At 43.4% G+C, this 16,364-nt stretch overlaps 1 protein-coding gene across 1 annotated transcript in view; it reads left to right on the top strand.

Moving 5' to 3' along the window:
• The first annotated feature begins 316 nt into the window (after window positions 1–316).
• RAPGEF5 (Rap guanine nucleotide exchange factor 5) overlaps window positions 317–16,364 on the top strand; it is a 157,462-nt gene continuing 141,414 nt past the window's right edge. Inside the window, exon 1 of the mRNA XM_038128762.1 lies at window positions 317–1,660. Coding sequence (XP_037984690.1) covers window positions 1,472–1,660 — 189 coding nt within the window. The 5' untranslated portion in view covers window positions 317–1,471. The remainder of the gene's footprint in view (window positions 1,661–16,364) is intronic.

Raw genomic sequence — 16,364 nt, 5'->3', positions numbered from 1 at the left:
TTGCAGGAGGGATCACTGTTTCACAGGAGCCTGTGGTCAGGCCAGTGCTGCTGAAAAGCCAGGCTGCTGCTGCACTCAGGTGACAGATAATTCAATGTCACACTGATGCTGGAAGAGGCTGTTCTCTGTCTTGGCACCCTGACACAGGTTGGGCACATCTGCCATCTTTCTACTGTGGATGGTCCTGTGATCCCAGAGGAGCTGGTTTAGGGAGCACATCGGCGATGAAAACAACCTATTCCTTTTTTTCTTTTTCCCCCCAAGGTTAGTGCCATGGTTAAGCCAGTTCCCTGTGGGGCTGGAGGAGTACTAGGGTGAGTCCTGAAACCAGTGGGACCTCTTGGCTGGGACAAGGCAACAGCTCTTTCTAATATGGCTGTGAAATTGGCTTGACTAATTATGTCATTTACTCAGGCATTTAGGCAGTGGTAAACTCCTCCTGGATGAGCAGGTCAGCCTTATTCATAGCTTTGAGGCAGAAGATATATGTAAGGGACACCCACATAACCATCAGTTCTGTAATCTAAATTAGAGAGAATAGAGCCTGGCAGAGAGGAAGCAATTTCTGTACCATGAGTTAGAAAAAGCAGCCTCCAGAGACTAAATAAAATCCCCGTAACTCATGGAATTGAATTCTAGACGAGTCTTTTACAAATACTAAGAGAATTGGTTTCTGTCATTGAGAGTTCTCTTGCAGGGATTACCTGAATGACTGGAAGCAAGTCATTCACCTGGGATAAACTGCTTTGTTTCTCCAGCATCAGTGCTGGCTGGCATTGGAGGATGGAACACCTCTTTGAGTCAAAAAAACAGTGGGAAGGGAACAGAAAAGGTCTTCACCCCTTGTAGCCATAAATAATCACTGGACCAGAGGGTGACTCGGGCAAATGGGAACGCGAAGAGGCCTCCAGCCCAGGCAGGCTCAGTGCTTGGGGGTCACACCAGGCTGCTTGGGGCTTCTTCCAGTCCCGTCTTGACAGCCTCCAGGAGGAAGCCGAGGCCAGCCAGCCCCTGGAGGAGCCCGAACCCCTTCTCCTCTGCTCAGAGCCGCCGTCTCTGAGCGCGCTGGCCGCTCTCCCACGTGTTCTCACCGTGGGCGCGGATCGGTGCGGGGCGCCGGGGCCGGTAGGGACAGCCGGATTCCTGAGCGCAAAGGAGTTAACAGGACTTTCTGCCTTTCCCGCCCGCGCCTCCTCCACCCTCCTCATTACCTGCACTTTATCACCGCCGGAGCCGCGGGGCGGGAGCGGTGCAGGGCCGGCGCGGCTTCCTGCGCCGCCCGGGGCTGCCCGCGGCGCTGGGGCCGCGCCGTGCGGGGGAAGGTGCGCGAGTGCGGCGCTGCGTGCGGGGGAGCGCCTGCCCGCCCGCCCGCCGAGTGCCTGCCTGTGGGTGGGAGCGCGGCTGGGGCTGCGGCCGGGGGAAGGCGGGCGGGCGAGCGGGGCTGCGCGCCGCAGCCCGGCAGGGATGCGGCATGGCCGTGGGCTCCGTGAAGATGCCGTCGCCGTGTGAGGGCGCGGAGCTGGCCCGAAGCTGGAGCCCCGGCGGCGGAGCCCAGGAGCCGCCGCCGCCGGTGCAGCTGCGGCAGAAGCTGCGGGAGCTGCCGGCGCTGCTGCGGAGCGGGCTGACGCTGCGGAGGAAAAGCGCGGCGGCCGCCGGCCGGGTGAGTGAGTGAGTGAGGAGAGAGCGAGGGAGCCGCCGGCGGCCCGGGGCAGCGCCCCCGCCCCGCCCTGCCCTACCGTGCCGTGCCCTGCCCTGCCCGCCGGGCTGCGGTGCCCGGGGCAGGCGGGGCGGCGCCCGCAGCGCCCCCGGCCGGGCCGCGGTGTGCGGGAGGCCGCGGGCTCTCGGCGCGGGGCCGGGCGGCGGCACGGGCGGAATGAAGGAGGGAGGAAGGGAGGCTGCCCGGGCAGCAGCCGGGCGGCACCTCAGCACCCACCGGGAGAGGTGCCCGCAGGGACCCCGGGCTCCGGCCACTGCTGCCAGCTCTGGTGTAACATGAGATACCAGGGTGAGAAAGCGTCCCTGTCCCATCTCCGGGGTCCTCGAGTGGTTCTCCCCGCTCTGTCCTTTCCCCCTCGTGCGGGCTGACGCCTGCTCTCGGCGGACAGCAGGTACAGCGCGCCTGTGCTCCGACACCGGCGCACACGCGTGTTCCAGCAGCGAATTCCAGCGTGCCCTGGAGCGTGTGAAGCTGGGATGGAGTAAAGTTGGGATGCGCACACCTGGCCCTCGACCTCGCGTGTCTCCTGACAGTGAGGCCGTGGGGTCAGGTGGCCATGACCGAGATCCCCGTCCAAATTTCACTCAATTTCACCCATTTTAAAAAAGGCTGGGGGTGTGTCTCCGCAGGGCAGTCAGTGCTCTGGTGAAGTACAGCGTGACACTGCTGTGGCTGGGAACCGCAGTGGCAAGCAGCTGCCCATGGCTCCGAGCTCTCCCAGTTGTGACCGGAGCCATATCAGGGGGGTGGCATTGCCATCAGTTCAGCGGCAGTCAGTCTGGTCAGACCTTACTTGCAGGCCAGCACTGGATCGTAACCCATCTCCTGAGCAGCCGAAATGAAGGGGTGGGTTAATCCACATGGGGTTGGGTCTGTCTGTGTTGGGAATCTGGCGAGCTGCTGTTTTGTTTCAGTGCACTGATAAACGCCTGTGCGGAGCTGGGGGGAAGTCAGCATGGTATGTGTTTGTACCCTCATCAACTTTGCAGAACTTTGCCCATGTAAATAAATGATTTCTCTGCATGGGGAAGTTGTTGTGAAATATACCAGGGTGTGAATTTCAAACCAAACTTCCTGGGTGAACTTATAAGAGGATATATAGGCAAGGAAGATAATTAGGATTAATGTAGGATATAAATTCACAGTAGAATAGCTATTTTTAAGTAATGTGGATTCAGATTCCAGTTTTACAGTAATTTTTTTCCCTCCAGAACATTCAACACATAAAATAAAGACTAACCTGTATGGAGATGCCTAATGATTTTTATTGTTCTGGTGAATTAGTAATCCACCTGATTACAATCCAAGTTGTCCATATGAACACAGAGCTAAGGCGATTCAGTTAAACAGCTAAGTCTTGCTTTGCCATGGCAGGGTATTTGCAACAGATATCCTTCTTCCAATGAAGAAAGTCCTTCTCTGAATTGTGTGGTTTGTTCCACATTAGAAGCATACTACCAAAGAAATGGAGTAAGTGTGCAGTGAGGAGGAGAGAAGCAGTTTAGAACTGCTTCTGGTGGCAGCTTTAGATCACAGGCAGGTCTGAAACACTGTTTTAACAAAACAAATTCATGACGCTTCAGGGAGACGCCATGCAGAGCAGCCTCAGGTTTACTCTCGTGGTTACTCCTCACCGCTACTGAAAGCGTTTGACAAGTGAGCGGTACAACAGTTACTCTGTAAATATTTGCTGTGGGTGAGTTAACACCCCAGTGAGGAGCCTGTGTAGCTCTTGCGTCATGCAGCTCCTCACTTGTGCTTGATGAGGCCTTGGTCCTCTCTTGTTTCACAGAGTTCCAGCGAGACTCTGCCTGCCTTTGCTGATGTTCTGTGTTACGGACCAGCAAACACAATGTGACAGATCTAGCGGTGGTGTCACCTATGGCTTCACCTCCTGGTACCTTGTGGGTTATCTTGTAAAGTTTTTCTTGTACCATCTGCCTTGGTAGGAAGACTGGAGGGAGGATGGTGAGTCTGTAAGGCAGTCCGGAGTCAACCCAGTGGATCTTCTGCTAGAAAGAAATTTACTGTGATGGTGGTGATACACTGCAACAGATTGCCCAGAAAAGCTGTGGATGCCCCATCCCTAGAAATGTTCAAGGGCAGGTTGGATAGGACTTTGAGCAACCTGGTCTAGCAGAAGGTGTCCCTGCCCATGGCAAGGGGGTTGGAACTAGATTGTCTTTAAGGTCCCTTCCAACTCAATCCATTCTGTGACCTTGGATCAGTGGGAGATGCTGTGTGGAGATGCTGTATAGCTGCAGCAGTGTCTTGGTCCCATGTGGAGAGTGGGAATGCTGTGCTCTGCCATCTCTGGTTTTGCAGGGACTATCCTGCAGGTGGAATTACTCAGCAGCATAAGTGCCTAGTGGGGTGTTCCAAGGAGCTGGTCACACAAAGAGTCCAGCAGGGTTGTTAATTCACTTGCTCCCTTTGGAGACAAAGTGGGCACCTGAAGTGCATGGAGTGTCTCCCTGTATGTGTGATCATCCATAGAGCAGTTTGTTTTTGTTAGTAGAACCCTGTGTTTATTCCTGTCTGCTCTGTGCATGTGCCTTTTCACCCCAGAAATGGACTTTTAGGGGCATGACACTTTTCATGTACTTCTATTTAGTCTGATTAATAACTTAAACCCTGAAAATGAGAGCATTTGGGAGAGAAAAAACATGTTAGAACAATAAAATGCAGCATTTTTATGTTTTCCCTTTTAAACAAGACCCTAAAATTTTAAATCTTAAACTAAAGTTGGAGAAAGGAGTGACACTAACATAGGAAACAAAGATTCTTTTTTTTTCCTCCACCTCAACAAAATATTTCAAGTTAATCCAAAGTTAATTTTCAGAGGGTTTTGTTTGCTTATGAAAAAAACTTACTCTGTTCTTCCTCTCCAGTGACTTTTCTTTGTGCCTTTTTGCTTGTTCAAACACCAAGCTGAGACCCTTATTTGTCCAGCTGGTTTCATCAGGAGTGTTGCTCACTTAGGTGAGCTGTTTTCAAGTAAATGCTGACCAGCTGAAATTCTGGCTTGTTTAATTTCCTAGAAAAATATTATGACCCCTGAACTTGGCTTCTGCTTCTGATGCTGACTTGCTCAGGGACTGCCTGAAGTGCAGTTTGCTTCCACATCTATAAAGCACAGATAATCTACATGTGTGCATGCCTGGGGACTATGGATAATAAAATATAATGGAAGTGTTAAGGGTATTATAATTGTTTTAAGGATGTTCTTCCCTTCATGCTGTTCAAATACTTCCTGGGCTTTGGGGGAAAGGAAAGCATTGTGTAGTAGAGAGTAGTATACATTAAAAGAATTTATTACATTTTGAAAATCAATATGGGGTGAAATAAATTTTTTCAATCTGTTTGGACATCTCAGTCCTTAGCCCTTCACACTAGACTATCTGAAAATTGTGACCAGGGATGGGGATAATTGAAAATACAGTGTAACAAAATTAGATTTCTCTCTCAGTTCAGTGACCCCCAAAATTGGAGAGCAAATAGGTATTTTTTGCTTTCTGTCCTGGGATACGTCCAGTACTAATACATGTAAAGAACTTAGAGATGGAAAAGCACCTTGTAGAAAAAGCTGCAGTAACCATCCTGCTTGGATGTTTCTGTGCTGTGAACAGTAAACATGAATACACTCCACTGCTTCAGTCATTTATATAAAACAAACGTCCAGTTCCTTTCTAGGGGAGACCAATGTTTTTTTTAAAGCTTTGGAACTTTGAACTGTACATTGACTTTGTCCTTGATGGTTTTTTCCCTTAAATTCAGTCTTAGGACAAGTGTAGCACAGTTATTCAAGATGGCATGGATGATTAGATTGCATTTGCTCAGTGAGCTGCGAGGTGAAGGTTTTGCTCATCATCCTCTGCTGGATAAAATAGCAGAGAATGCAACCTTTGCTGTTGTAGCTGGGTGTGTGTCAGAGCTTGTGCAGAGGCAGAGGAGGGATCTGTTTTAGTGGGTCATTGTGCCCTGTGGAACTGTTCCCCTCCACTATGTCCTTTCTCAAAATCTCTGGAAAGACCCTTCTGTTTCCCAGTTTACCTCCTAGAGTTATGTGTAAAGTGTCTGCATAGGAGGCATGAGTACTTTGCTTATGAACTGTCTTTGCTGCTCTTCCTGCTGCCTGTTAAAGATACCTTCTTCTCTTCCCTTTTCTCTTGTGAGAAATCTCTAGTGATAAAATACAGTTTTGTGCCTCTGGAAGCACCAGCAGGGAGGTCCTGCAGGCTACTCCATCATGGCAAAACTTGTTTTCACCACACTCAGTTTCATTCTTTATGGACCTAACGCTGGAAGTGCTCAGAAGGAGGAGGAATCTGTGTGTCTTGCACACACACAGTCACACACCTCTTTAATCACCTCTTCTGCTTTCTAGGTTCACATTTACACACAGATAAATACTGTTATACATGAGCATCAATGTTGCTCTTTGTCACAATAGTGGATCTGGAAAACCTTTTGGATGTCATGGTGTCAAACCCCTTTACTCTGATATTGTGAAAGATCCTGCTGGTCTGTAGAAACCTTCATCACGGGATGTATCTTTTGGCTTGATCAAAGTTGAAGAGGTACCATGACTATTTTCTCTTTTGAGACCTGTATTTACTTCTGTGAGGTTCCTAGAGGTCTTTGGCCAGGTAGATGTTCTCAGACTGTCTTCACCTTAGCTTTATTTTGAGCAGCTACTTTGTCATAATTTTAGTGTTTGTCAGGATGCAACTGACTGTAGGGTTACAGGTTGAAAATAAACTATAGGAGCTGCAGTACAGTTGCTAAAAGTCTACATGAGTTCAGGGTGAGTCTGGAGAAGTTCATGGAAGAGAAATGTATTGAGGATACATAATCCTCATCGGGCACAGAAGGTTCCCAAGCTGAAAATAGCTGGAGGGTTGGAGTGCATTAGGGATATCTATCATGTATTCTGGCACTAGCAGTTGTCATGCTGTTGGAGACAACTTCTCTTTGGCAGAGGAGAAAAATCAAACTATATGCAATCTGTTTTAATTAAATGAAGTATCAGATCCTCTCAGCCTACATCCTGCTAAACTTTTCTTCATCTCCTGATAGGAGCTTTCAGTTGCTTATGTCATTCAAGTAGCTATTCTCTAATCAATTCATTTGGCAGCTGGGGAGACTATAGTGTTGTTGATGAGGTTTTGCCAGGACATTAGAAACTGGCTGCTGGAAACACTCAGAATTTACTGTCCTTCCTTCCTTCCATGGCTACATCATGGTGGTGGTTGATATTTAGGTTTTGATTGAGCCAGGCATGTAGATCTGCTTCGTACCCAGATAATCCTCTTGCAAATAGCTGACATTTATCACAGTCTATATCCTTCTTGGCAGCTTCTCATCTTCATGGTGCCTGAGTGACCTTGTATTTCATGCTGCTGAATTACACTCTTTTCCTAATATTGCACTTCTTGAAGGCTCCAAATCTTCCAGTACACCATTCTGTTTACAGGAGTTTTGACAATACCTCCAATTTTGTGCCATCAACACATTTCATTAGCACCTTTATGCTCTTTTTACCAGTCTTGCTAATGAGAGGGGAAAAAAAACCACAATAATTTCCCTGGTATCTATGTTTTTATATACTATGGAGACTTAAATTTTGACATTTCTTCTGCATTGAAAAGATGCAGCAATGTTTTGTGTAGATGCTGTACTGGTTGAAATCAGCACACAAAAGTGCTGGATTGACTCAGTGAGTTGAAAGTTTTATTGTCAGAAGTATTATTGAAATTGATTGATATTGGTGACATTTTACTTTCAAGTCTGCCACAGAGGTTCTACTCAGTAACTTAATATCCCCATCACTTTAGCAGCTATTAAGTGACTAAAAATAGTTGTGGTAAGTAGTCTTGAATTTTCCTATTGTAACCAGGATTATTATGTATTCCTGCTAGATGTATTCGATTAAGATAATTATCTTTCACATATCACATATAGTATCCTTAAACTTGTCAGCTCTGTGATTGGTGACACATGAAATATTGAGCAATGGATAAAATAGCTTTAGCAACAGTGACCATGGTAGCTGGTGGGGAATTTCAATGTCTCATGTGTTTATTTGCATAATAATTTGTTTCATAGTCAGTCTTCAGTGAATTATTAAATTGAGAATACTTCTTAATTAACCCATATGTTACATCTGAGAAATTATGTCTGGATTTGATTAAGTACAGTTGAATGAAATGAAAAGTAAACCCATACTTCTGCCCTAGGAAGTAATCTGGTAAGTTTTGCAGGATGCAAAGCTATTTTTCTCCCTGAGGTTGGGGATTAGCCTGATTGACAGGACGATGCCCACTGCCTGTGGTCTTACACTGGTGCTGGGAGTGAGGCTGGCAATTCCTGGATTGACAGTCAGCTGCTTTTTAGCATGCCTGGGACAGTCCAGATGCAGCACTAGCTGGTGCCACTGCCAACGCATGGGGAGTAGCTGGCATCCTGTGGCTTGTGTTCATGGAAGCTGCATAAAATTGACATAGATTCCTTGACACACCAAAATTGCAGCAGCTTGCTTTAAACTATGTGAGAGGTTCTGTTTCCTTTCTCTGCTTTGGTCCAGAGCACATCCTGATAAGCCCCTCTTTGACCTGCCTACCATAAACCAGACTTGACTGTAACCCCTTTCCCATGCTGCAAATTGAGCTCCAACTGAAAATACCTTGGGCTCATTTTGCCTGTGCTCAGACTTTAGGCGCCTGTTGTCTTGTGTTGAAAATAAAGCCTTCAGTTAAGGACTGCAGAAGCAAGTTTGGTCATCCTTGCATGTTTTTTGCCTGGTTGGACAAGGATCTCAGTGGTTTCACTTTTGGTTTTGCTCCCCTTCCTAAGGGATGTAGCTTGCAGATCCTCAGATGTGCTACTGCTGTGCATGGCTTGGAAACCTATCAAGGAAGTCTATGTAGGAAATAAGATCAACTCCACTGGAAGTAAAATTAGTGTCTTTGCAAAATTTCTGCTAGTGTTGCATCCTGTTGAAATTCTTGATTTAAAGTGAGCTGATTGTCGCCTTAGTTGCATACTTACAGGAAAACAAACAAAATTCACTTAGTGGAATTTTATACTTTAATTTGCTTGGTTACAAACCTGTACTATTGGTTAATTCACACTAGATTTCCCAGCTGCCAGGATGAATGAACAGCACCATACTGTACAATTATGACAAACTCCGTTAAGATTTGTATTCAGCTGTTGTTACTTGTATGTCCCCAGTGGCTTGAATTCCATTTGCGCCGTGAGGAAATTGCAAAACAAGCTGTGCATTTTTATACTGATGAAAATGCTGAAAAGACACTGATAGCTTTTCAAAAGGGGAAAAGAAAAAAAAAAGAAAAGCAGAATATGTGAATATATTAAGTATCTGGGGTATAAACTTTATCCATGACACCTTTTTATTTAAACATTTTTGTTACACCTGTGGTTTTGGCATGAGTTTAAGCATAAAAAAATAAGTCATCTGGGCTCTAAATTAAAAGCCATGGAAGCAGGATGTGAGTATTTGCAAATTCTAGGTATAAAATGCAGTAGCTATTCATAATTGTCACTATGTCTTTTAACTCAGTTAACTTATTGTTTAGTTTAGGTTAATCTGACCTTGTAAGATGATCTTCTTACAGACATTGTACCACATTAGGGTCAATTATTAATTTAATAATTTACATCCTCTGGTAAACATTTTTATCTGATTAATTCTTTTTTTGAAAGATATTTTCTTGCAGAGAGACACAGTGGTCTAACTGATTAAAAGTCAATATACTTTTCTAAAGTGCTAAAAGAAAATATTCTGCTGATTGAAGGAGAAAAAAGCCCTTCAATCTCTATAAATAGCAGTAGATGTGTATTCATAGCATCAGTAAGGATCTTCTGCCTTCAGTTTTAGAACTGAATTGACCTATTAAATCTTAAAATGCCAGATTATTTTCATTTTTGAAATACTGATTGTGAGGCATGCAACTTTTTTTCCCTTTTTGAGGAGACTGCCTTTCTTTCCCTGCTTCCTGAACCTCATACTCAAGCCTTTATGTAACTGAGACATACATGGCATACACGAGTTAGAGCAGTAAAGGAAGAAATAGCTGAGAGTCTTTTGTTTAATTATGGGCTGTGTTTTATCTCTGTGTGTGTGTGTTTGTGTGTGTGTGTGTGTGTGTTTTATTGTGGCAGCTTCTCCAGCAGCTGCCCCTTATGAGCCTCTCTGCAGGTCATGCATGTGTAGGTATCAGCACCCTGACTGTGGAATAAGTGGCACCAAGCAAGGAACAGTGGCTGCTTGAAATGATACCATTGGTGGAAGAAATGTCTGTCAAACTGTGCCCTCCGTGATGAAGTACATGGTAGGCAGTTTGTAGGTCAATATTGAGGAGGAGCAAGTACTACACATTCTGGGGTTAAAAACTGAAACAAACAAAAAAAGGACCCCAAACCTCAAATCCCACAGAAAAACCCCAACAGAAAATTGAGGTCCCGACCACTTGTGAACATCAAGAATTTATGATGTGGCTTGGGGGAGGGAGAGAGAGCAGGTGTTTGGATGTTGTTTATACATTTTTTAAGATGATAAGCATTTAATTGTGGTTTTCTGGCCAAGTTCTCTCCAAGAGAGCTAGACCCAGTGGACCTAAAACACTTTGCAATTTCAGATGGATGTGGTAATCGTTTGCTGCAATAGACTGCTACTGCACACTGTTGAGCAGATGCTCCATTTCATCCCATAGGTGAAACCAGTTCAGTGATACATCAATTGATGTTTAAAATATGGAAAGAAGGGGAGAAAAACAATGCACGCACAAGGTTAACTCTGAAAGTTGCGAAGCTGTTGTTTATTGGGTGGCTGAAGGAACGAGACCAAAGTATCACTTAGATCTGCTCTCGATCCCAGCTCATGTACAATCCAGTGCTTTGTTGTGGTCTGTCATTTCTGCAGTGCCCGAACCCTCCTGGCAGTAAAAAAAATCTGGGGGTGTGGGCTGCGAGTCTGATGCTGCATCTGTGTTGCAGGACAAACTGTGTTATGTGGTGATTGTTGAGGAAGGCCGTGGGAGATCCAAGCCCTAAAAGGAACAGAAGCAGAATCTAGTAGTTGGCTACCAAAGAAGAAAGAGGAGGACACAACCTATCCCAAGCTTAAGTGTGTTTTGACTTGAGCAGGATAAACTGTAGCATCTGTCAGTGCTAGCACTGATTTGTGTGTGGGAATACTCTAAAGAAGCCTTCTTTGCATTTTGTTGGGAAAAAGTTATTTAAGAAGCAAAAATTAATAATCCTGTTAGATTTAACTGTTATAAACACTTTTGAAAACCTAAACAGAGTTTAATTCCCGTTCACAAAGAATGATATAATCATGTTAAAGTTGGAATTTTGATACTTGAAAAATTTATACCATGCAGACCATCTTGAAGTTATACTCTGTCAGCTCAAAGAGGGTCTGCAAATGATTAAAAGACCTGTTCTCTTTCTTTGACATGCATAAAAGAGATTGATAAAAATGCTCAGCCTGTTGGAGCACAGTAATTCATAAATAGTGTCTGTGTCTATGGCCTTTGATGGCAATTGCTGCAACAAAATACATAAAATGCAAAAAATAATAATGGCAGTAAAATTGATATGTCTTTATTTATATTTTTACTATTGTACTGAAGGATACTAAGAAGAACATTGAGCAGATGTTTAATTTCTTGTTTTATCTCATTAAAGAAAACAAATGAGTTTCAGATTAGTTTTACCGAAGCTATTTATCTAATTATGGCTTTCACTGCACTTGAATGAATGATTGCAAATCAATAGGTCTCTTAGGTTGCCAGGACATGCATTAATATTGGTGAGTCTCCAAGCTGAATAGCAGGAGTGATGTCTCTTTGTTATTTTTCCATTCAGATATCTGTCCTCAGTTCATACAGTGCATGCATAAACTGAGAATTTACCTGAAGGCCTGCTTAAAGTGTTCCATTTATAAACCGATCATTTGCAATTCAGTGTGGCAAAAAATATTTACACTATGGGAGGTTTTATTTGAGAAAACCCAAAGCAATTCTTTCAGAGGAACCTAGAGTAGATAAAAACACACTGTAGTGGGTCAAGATGATGGTTCATCTAGTCCTGTACCTGTAAGTTATAAGGTTACTCTAACAGATAACAGTTTTAGCCATAAATATAATGTTTCTTGTGATTTCAAGAGAGTGTGTGGGCAAATGTTGTATTGCCTGTCTCCCACACTTTTTAAAAAATTTTTGTTTTGGGTTTTCTTTTTGGTTTTGTTTGTTTGCTTGTTTGTTTTCCCCCTAGTTTCAAATAGTCAGATAGTTTATACTCTGGTGCTGGGGGCTTGTTGACATTAACCATTTTAGTTACAGCTTTTCATGTTGTGCATCTACAAAGCCAGTCTTTTAATGAATCTGGATAGTGTTTTGTTTTCAGACTCATCTTGGAACATAAATTTACAAAGCTTCTCTGTGGGGTCTGGTGACAATAACTTTACAAGGGAAGGAAAACTGAGTTTTGTTTTATTGTGTTGTTGATGAAAACATTTAGTTTTGATCAGTTTTGAATAGTCTACCTTCAATTTCAGGGACCCTTCCTCTGTTCCTATGAGGCAGGGAGCTTCCAATTTCTAACTTTTCCTACATCTAACTTTTTTATTCTTTTTCACATCTGTTTTTCAAGCAAGCAATTCCAGCCTCTCTAGATGACTCCTTCCATGCTGTAATCATTTTTGTTACCTTGTTTTGAACTCTGTCTGGTTCTGCAGTGTCCCTTTGAACTGGTGATGGCTTGTGCTAAATGTAATATTCTAGATGAGGCTGTGCCACTGTTTTATATAAATCATGCAATTTCCTCCCTCTCCCCATCATGCAGGATTTTCATCCTAACAATCTGCTATCTCTGCAGAGCTCCTGGGGCCACTGATTAGTTCTTCACACAAAATGTCTTCTCAGCCATTCAGGTTGCTTTCTTTTAGCTGATATAAATAATTTAAAGCAGTATAAATTGTCAGCATACTTTTCCTTGCTTTTGATGTGGATAAACATAATTTAGCACTGTTTACTTGCCTACCTTGACTAGATCCATTTGAAGCTGTTTATAGGCTTCTGATTGTGACTAACCAAATTTGTGTGAGCAAAATTTGCTTATCTTGATGCTTACATCACAAATATGTTTCATGAAACAGCATCCAGCCTAGGATACAATGTTGGGGCATCTTTGTGTTTTCCTTTTCACAATGAAAACAGTCAGTTTAATCCTGTTTTTGTCCTTGATTACCTCGGTGTATTTGATCAACTACAATGTTTTGTCTACACATGGAAGGCTGCTTTAATTCCCTTTGAGGAGTTTTCTAGGTTAGGGTGAGTCCATACTGTCCTTGTTGAAGCTGGAGGTACAGCTGTGGAGAGTTCTGTGTAGGTGGTCTCTGAACATATGAGAAAAGCAGCTGATAGCACGTCAGTCTTGACTTTGTTGCAACATGCTCTGTCAAAGGCTTTGCTGTTCTTCTAAGGAATGTAAGAATATTCATGACCAGTGAAGCTCCTGTTTGGTGGGTGGACAAGTGTTTGGGAGGCTTTCCACAGACTAGTAACCAACAACATTGTCAAGTAATCTCTGAGCAGAGCTCTCTGCAAGGGTCTCTCTTGACTCTGCTCCTATAAGTATTTTCTTTAGGAACTCTAGTGATGGAGTGGAAAATAAGCTGTTAAGAAGTAGCTACTGCTCCAATACATCAAAGAAGAAAGACTGGTGAGGAAAGGTGTTGCTTTTTGTTCTTTTTAGAATAACTTATTTTTATTTTTCTGCTTAGGCAACTTTATGGCAAAACTGCTATTAGAAACAAACCTATCTAACAGGTAAACCAACAAAGACTTTTGAAGAATGTCACATTACAGACATTTGTTCTCTATTCTTGTAAAGCACTTCATTAAAAACAGAGACACAAAATGTCCTTGTAGTGAGTAGTCTTTTGCATTTAAGCAGAAAAGTGTAGCTAACAGAGCAAGAGTGCTATTAAATCAGAGTTTGTGGTCTGATTAAAAGCAATATGAACTTAGGCTCTTTGAGAATACATTTATTTTGGCTGTAGAAAAGTACCTACTTCAGTTATTTATTAACAGGAAAACATGTTACAGGAAAATTTATGGCAGGATGGTGGGAGTCGATAAGGAAACATCACATTTGCCCCTTCTGTAAATAAAAATAATTCCAAGAAACTATCCAGAGACAAGAATTCCTTGTTAAAAACTGTCCCTGGTCACTAAAAAGCTAATGGTAAATTCTGTGAAACTTCTGAAACTAGAAACCTGATTTTGCGGTTTTTTTTTTAATTTGAGTTAAGCAAGAAAACAGACTGCATCTTTATCCCTTGCTTTAACAGTTCTTGGTGTTATCTGACTTTTAGAAACAAAGCTAAATGCTGAGGGTCTGTGACTCATCTTCTTTTCAGCCTGAGCCAACTCCAGCCTCAGTATGTGTATGCTTGTTTCTTTATACCATGACTTTTTCCCTCCTAAGTTAGTCATTGTTATCTCTTGGCACAAGTGAAGAGGTTAAAAACGTCAACAAGCATGAGGCATGCTAAAAACATGCAAACAAACCTCCCATGTAATGTTCCAAGCCCCAGAGTGTTCCCATTCCCATTACTTTGTTGTTCATGAACCCATCTGATCTTTTGATCATATCCTGATGAAGGGAGCAGGGAGGTGAATTCCAAGGCAAGGGTTTACTGACCAGGAATAATGTCCTAGAGGCCCTCTTCAGTTAACTTCTGCTGGTGTGTCCAGTTTCCAAAAAGGACATTATGGCATTGCATTAAGAAAATGCAAAAAATAGATTAGATAGAGGTGAAAAATTTCTGTTAATCTTTTCTTGAAAGCTTTGCATTTTGAAGAAGTCTCTGTGTAAGTATTTACATACCAAACAGTTTTGTAAGCTCCTTTTAATTTTGGTACAGTTATTTCTGGTGCTGGACAAGCTACCAAATAGGTAGTTAACCCACAGGCTTAGGCTGGTTTGGATAAAATGGATGAAGCCCTTGTGGTTTGTGGTGGTTGTTCCATTGAGATAAGGATGGTTTGAAATCACCTCTAAAAAACAGTGTGGGAAAGGATGGAGCAGTAAGCAAGGTGATGGGGGTGAGCATCAACTGTTTTTGGAAGACAGAGTATCTCAAAATGAAGGTCTCTTACAGTAAGTGGTGATTTGCTATCAGTCTGCTCTAGGGCCAGACTTTAACCCATGGGTCACCTGTCCTTGCTACAGAATATGTGATGGAGCTGGATGGGCTTTGCAGATTGTCATGGTGAAGAGGTTGGAGAGTTTGAACCAAAATGACCTACTTTGCCCAGGCTGCTTTAGTGAATTGATGAGGGTAAACTGAGTGTCCCAGCAGTCTGTTAGGATGTCACTGGCATCTTGCTTTTTGTTAGTGTTCCTGGAAACACAGATAGAGCATCTCTGTAATTCTCTGACAGATCAGTCATTCTGAAGGGAACAATGCCATATATTAACCCTTTGGAGAATTTTTCTTCACTGATTTCAATCTAAATTATAATTTTCCATGTGCATATTGCTTGAACCAACTTTTCAAGACAGCAGTTCTTCCTCTCTCCCACCTCCTGCTTTGCGTAGGTCACGAAACATTTGCTGACTTAAAATGATGTTTATTAGTGACTTTGAAAACTGAGTAGGCTGGTAACTAGGATACAGTGGGTAAGTGGAAGGAGGGTAGCAGCATATTGAAGTAATCAGTGTTGCAAGCATTGGCTGTGATGCAGAATATTGAAGAATAAGAGAGCTGATTCTCTTTGCCCCTAGGCCTGAAAAAATGTGGTCAGTCTTTACTTCCTTTTGTTCTCATGGGACTAAGCATTCCCTCAACGATCTTAGGATAAAGATTTAACATGGTGAAAGCAGAAGAAGGCGGCTCAGTTCTATGTTGTTGCTTTCCATGGGTAGATGAAGGAGGACCCTGAAGAGCCCTGGACACTGGTCCAAGGACAAGAAGAGTGCAGCTTCAAGTAGCACACAAAATGCATGAGCTGCTCTTTAGTCTGGTGATCAGAAGCTCCTCCAAGTGTGCTGTTCCTAGCACTGGCTGCCAGGCCTGGCTATCCTGAGGTTGTGGAAACGTGACCCTATAGAAAGGCAGTGATGTGTGAGTCCTTTCCTCTGATTGTATGGTGGTATCAGCAGACGGTTCTGCTGGCTCTTTGAGGTTGCTCTGTTCAGGATACACTCAGCTGTACTTTGGCTGTGAGTAATGCAGAGGCTATTCTGCTTTTCTTTTGTATGCCCTGGTCACACGACTGATAAGCAAACTTCTGTTCACATTGTGTCCCTCTGCTTCACTCTCACATGTTCTAATGAGTGTTTCTTTAAAAATAGTTACAGTGCTACTGCTGCTGTCTCCAGTGAGGGATGGGTGCTCTCCCGGGTGGTTATCTCAGATTCTGCAGGTGCAGGCTGCCTCCTGTATATTTTGAAGCAGCCTTGAAAAAGTCATCCACAACTTTCAAGCCAAAAGACTTCTGGTTTAAAACAACAGTTCCTCTGGGGAAGTAATTTTCCTTTCAGCACCTGATGTACAGAGATCTTTTGAAATCTTAGAGAGTTCAGCCTCTTTGTCAAGAGACATATC

Source organism: Motacilla alba, chromosome 2 (assembly GCF_015832195.1).
Source record: "Motacilla alba alba isolate MOTALB_02 chromosome 2, Motacilla_alba_V1.0_pri, whole genome shotgun sequence".
NCBI classification, from domain to species: Eukaryota; Metazoa; Chordata; class Aves; order Passeriformes; family Motacillidae; genus Motacilla; species Motacilla alba.
The sequence above is the reverse complement of the archived record's forward strand: the minus strand, read 5'-3'. Positions and strand labels throughout refer to the sequence as shown.